Genomic DNA, 4,335 nt, shown 5'->3' with positions numbered 1-4,335 from the left:
CAGGGAAGTGGTGGAGTCACCATCCCTGGAGGTATTTAAAAGACGTGTAGATGAGGCGCTTAGGGACATGGTTTAGTGGGCATGGTGGTGTTGGGTTGAGGGTTGGACTTGATGATCTTAGAGGTCTTTTCCAACCTTTATGATTCTATTCTATTCTATGATTAAACACCTTTCTCCCATAGCTTTCCAGTGAAGAGACATGGAGGATGGAGGTGAAGGGGATTATGGTCTGGGTGCTGAACAGGGAAGAAATGAAATTTGGAAAGAGAGAGGGAAGCATTATGGAGAGCAGAAGCTGCCTTGGGGCGGACTTGGACATAATGAGAGAACAAAGACCACAGTTCAGCGTCAACCATTCATGGATGATATCAGCAGAAAATCGTTTGGGACCATAGGGGGGTCTCAAAACACAAGCCAGGATAACTAAAGTGCTGGGAAGGAGGGAAGGGGATCCTGTTTCTGGACGCTTGTCTTTTGTAGGGCAGGACTGCATCATGGCCCACTGGCATGGATCTTCCTACTGCCCGAGCCAATTCCTGCTTTACCCTGTACTGCAAATCCTAAGCCCGGTTTGGGAAGTGCATGAGCAAACATCCCACAGACAACCATGTCAGTTATCTATGAAAACCCGTTCCTCATGGAAAGGGTTGAGTGAAGGGCTCCCAGGCCTGTCTTGTTTCCATAAAATGGATCAGAGCCTTGGTTGGGATGTCTCCTGGCTTGGGGCAGTCTGTTCTTCCAACCTGTGTCAACGATTTGAGAGTTGCTTTTCTTCTGTCTTTCCAGGTCCTCTGTAAAGACCAGGTGCAAAATAATTGGCCCACCATCTATCTGAAAGAAGCTAAAACCTGTGTAAGTACCACTCTTTCGAACTCTTATGTGTTGCTGTTGGAGATCAGCTTTTAACCTGTGGTACTCTGAGCACGTGAGCCTACAGAGATGAGAGTAATTTCATCAAAATAAGATGCAACCACTTTTGGAGTGTAAAATGGTAAATGCAAACCCACATTTAGCAGTATCACCCAGTGGGGGATATGGCAGGAGGAGAAGAGACCCGTGTGGTCTTCTTCAAGTAGAAGGACCAGCTGAGCCCGCCCAGGTCTCAGAAAAAGAGCAATGGGAAATTTTAGAGGGTGAAACTTTCCCTCTGCAAAGGCTAATGGGAAAGCTTTTTGCCTTTGCAGAGGAGCCAGATATTCATCCCAACAAAAAATGTGGAGTTCCTCCACAGTTGTGTACTTGGTGAGATCTTGCAACCTCACAGCTGGAGCAGGGTGGCATAGGACTGCAGAGCAACTGGGAAGCACAGCGGCCTGGAGTTTGGGACTCACTATGCTCCTTGATGCTCTATCAGCTCTCATAGAAACCTAAAGTGAGAGCAAAAAACTCCGCTTCATTTGTTTCAGGCCCTCAACAAGACCAGGGAGTAGTAAAATGTAGTGCCAAAGTCGGGGAAAGGCAAGCCCAACTGAAGACTACACACCAAAACCCCTTCTGCTGGTGGGTGGGTACTCTCTGCTGGCTTTTCTGAGGGACACCCACCTTCAGAATGATTCTTGTGGAAACTATGAGTTTCCTGTAATAGGGAAGATGCAATATATTGATAACTTTTAAATAGGCTGAAGTTTTAAGTTTATGACAAAGAGGAAGAGACACCACCACATGGCTGGTGAGATCTTGACAGAGTGATTGTATCTATCTGATCTGTGGGTAGGGCTCAGGGGTGGGTTTTGGCATTATAAAGCTCTGGTTTCTGGATCTCAGCACTGCCAAGGCAGCGTAAGCATTGGGAAATTGGCACTTCAGGGACCTTCTCACAGCTTATGCTGCACAGCATCAGAAAGAGCTGCTCAGGTTCATGAACCTCTGCTGTCCAATTTGTAAAATGGACTGACTCTTGACTTCACCGTACGATGGTGAGACACAAAGTGAAGCCACACTGAGTTCATAAAACCCCTTGAGATACATGCTGAGATGAGCATGATCGCTCCTACTGACCAGAGCAGCTCTTGAAATTCCCTGTGGCTTGGTGGTGGCCCTGCCTGGCAGCTCTGGAGAGGGCTTGGACCTCCTAATAGCACCCACCGTGCTCCTGGAGGAGGGGAAGCACCTGTCTGCTGCCATCTCATGGTCATGAGCTTCCTACTTTGGCTGCTGCTGGGTCTAAATGCTCCTTGCCCGGACACCTGCAGAAATGATGATGTTCTTAGCCGTGCTGCCCTTAATGCTGACGATGACTCCAAGGAGGGACCTTATTACCACGATGCCCGTGGTAATCAGACGCCATAGGACAGCCTCTCCTGAGAGCATCCCCTGCCCTGCTTCGTGCAATGTCTGAAACTGCAGCCGCACCCATGCTGGGAAAGTTTCCCATCAAATTTTATATTGAATATATAAAAATATTTCATCAGATTGACAAAATCGAATTTTGGAGCCTAAAGCACCTGGGAGACTTATGACCGTGCTGGTGTTTAATGCTTCCCTTCTCCTCCTGGGCGCAGTCATGTTCTGTGCGGAGCCGCTGTCCTCCCCGTGGCTTCGCTGGAGCTGTGCCGGGAGGCTTTTTGGAAACGGGGATGGTAAGGCAGGGAAGTGCCGGCGCGCGGCGATGCGCCGGCGAGCTAAGGGGTGGGCGGACATCACGGCTTGGCGTCATCCATCGCTCCTCTCTGCCCGCTCCGCTGGGCGATGGCGTGCTGGAGCTGGCGAGCCAGCAAGTCTGCCGCCCTGTTTCCCTTAGATTCCTCTGGGCATAATAAGGAGCCGAAGCATTGTTAGTACAAAATGCCAGTTACGCCTCAAAACAACTGCAGAAAGACTGCAAGGGTGCATCCTCCCATAGCATCGCCCTCCTCGGCTGCCAAAACACCTCCCACCCGCTTGCCGTTAACTTTCCGCTCGGCGTATTCCTGAAAATTGCAACGAATTTTTTGCCTCCCAAGCCGAGCAGATAACAGAGAAATGGCACTATCTGGTTTCCCTGCTTTGTAGGGCCGGTAAACAAGTCTCTAGCCAAATCTTGACAGCAAAGTGAAAAAATCCTTTGCATTTCGCAACCCGTGGGAAAACAGGAAAGTGCGCGCTATAAGGAGAAGTGTTCCAGAAACGGCTCCAATCCTGGTCCGCAAGAATGAGCCAGAGTTGGGGCGGCATTGTGCTAAAAGCTCAGCTCCAGAGAGAAGCCGGGGAAGCATCGAGGGCGACGCGGGGGCTCACTGGTGGGGGACGTGTCCAGATCACACATGGCAGGGGGGAGGGCAATGCAGACCCCCACCCCCCACGCAGAGATGGGCTCATGGGGCAGCACTGGCGATGCAGAGACCCGAGTAAAACGGTTAGGACCGAACCTGGGAATTGCGGGCGTTGCACCCCGCTGCACCTCAGTTTCTCCAGCTGCAGTAAATTTAAAAATAAAAATAAAAAGCCTCAATCTGTAAATCTTAAAAAAAAAGAGTGGAATACATGGTTGGTACCACTTTGTGGACCAAAGGTGCTTTATGGGCTGGTTGGTTCCCACCATCCTTCCTCTTCAGGTGATGCTTTTAACCAGCGCTGAGTTTGGTCCATGTTCCCCCACCCTCCCTTTTGCCCCTTCTCCTTCCTTTGGTTACAGCAGGATCTTAATGAGTTTCCTAATGAGGCTCATTAGCTCGATGCCTTGCGTTACATAGGATGACTTTCCCAAGGTCCGGCTCAGAAATGTATCTTCAGGTGGGTTTTCACTGGCTGCTTAGGGTGCTCCAGCCTTGGGATGGAGTGATGGATAGATGGATGGGCGCTCTGTTCCTCATCCCAACCCCAAAACGCCTCAGATGAAGCAAGAGGTGACCATGTCCAAGGTGGCTGATGTCCCCCAAGCTCTGGTTGAGCCACACAACCCCGTGGCCACCTCTCAGGGGGCCAGCGTGGCTCCTCCATCGTGTCCCCAGCCGGGATGCAGATGTGCCCAGCACGGCAAGTTGGAGGATGCTGGAGAGGACCAGAGCCTGCTCCAGCTGAGGGATGCAAAAGCAACAGTGGGACCACGCGGATCCGCACCCAGGTGCCCGAGAGCACTTGCTGCGTTACACCCACCGGTCTGGGGACAGCAGGACAGTCCCCGGAGCAGGCGGAGGGACCCCCTCACCGAGCAGGGTCACGGTCCCCCTCACCCCATCCAGCTGGCGGGGACAGTTTGTTGACTCAAGTGCTGTTACCTCATTTGGGGATGTTAGTTTTAGGTCCCCGCCAGTGTGGGAACCGGATTCGAGCTGCTCGGCAGCGCCTGTCAACTCCGGCCAAGGAATGCGAGCGGCTCCGGCGGCAGGAGGGGAGAGCTGCCAGGGCTGCGGCACC

General features: G+C 51.8%; 1 protein-coding gene across 1 annotated transcript in view; it reads left to right on the top strand.

The window, feature by feature from the left end:
• The window catches only part of PODXL (podocalyxin-like), a 14,519-nt gene that overhangs the window by 3,547 nt on the left and 6,637 nt on the right, over positions 1-4,335 (top strand). The window contains exon 3 of the mRNA XM_009582082.1: positions 787-852. Coding sequence (XP_009580377.1) covers positions 787-852 — 66 coding nt within the window. The remainder of the gene's footprint in view (positions 1-786; positions 853-4,335) is intronic.

Source organism: Fulmarus glacialis, unplaced genomic scaffold (genome assembly GCF_000690835.1).
Source record: "Fulmarus glacialis isolate BGI_N327 unplaced genomic scaffold, ASM69083v1 scaffold5290, whole genome shotgun sequence".
Classification (NCBI taxonomy): domain Eukaryota; kingdom Metazoa; phylum Chordata; class Aves; order Procellariiformes; family Procellariidae; genus Fulmarus; species Fulmarus glacialis.
This window is presented reverse-complemented; position numbering and strand designations above follow the sequence as displayed.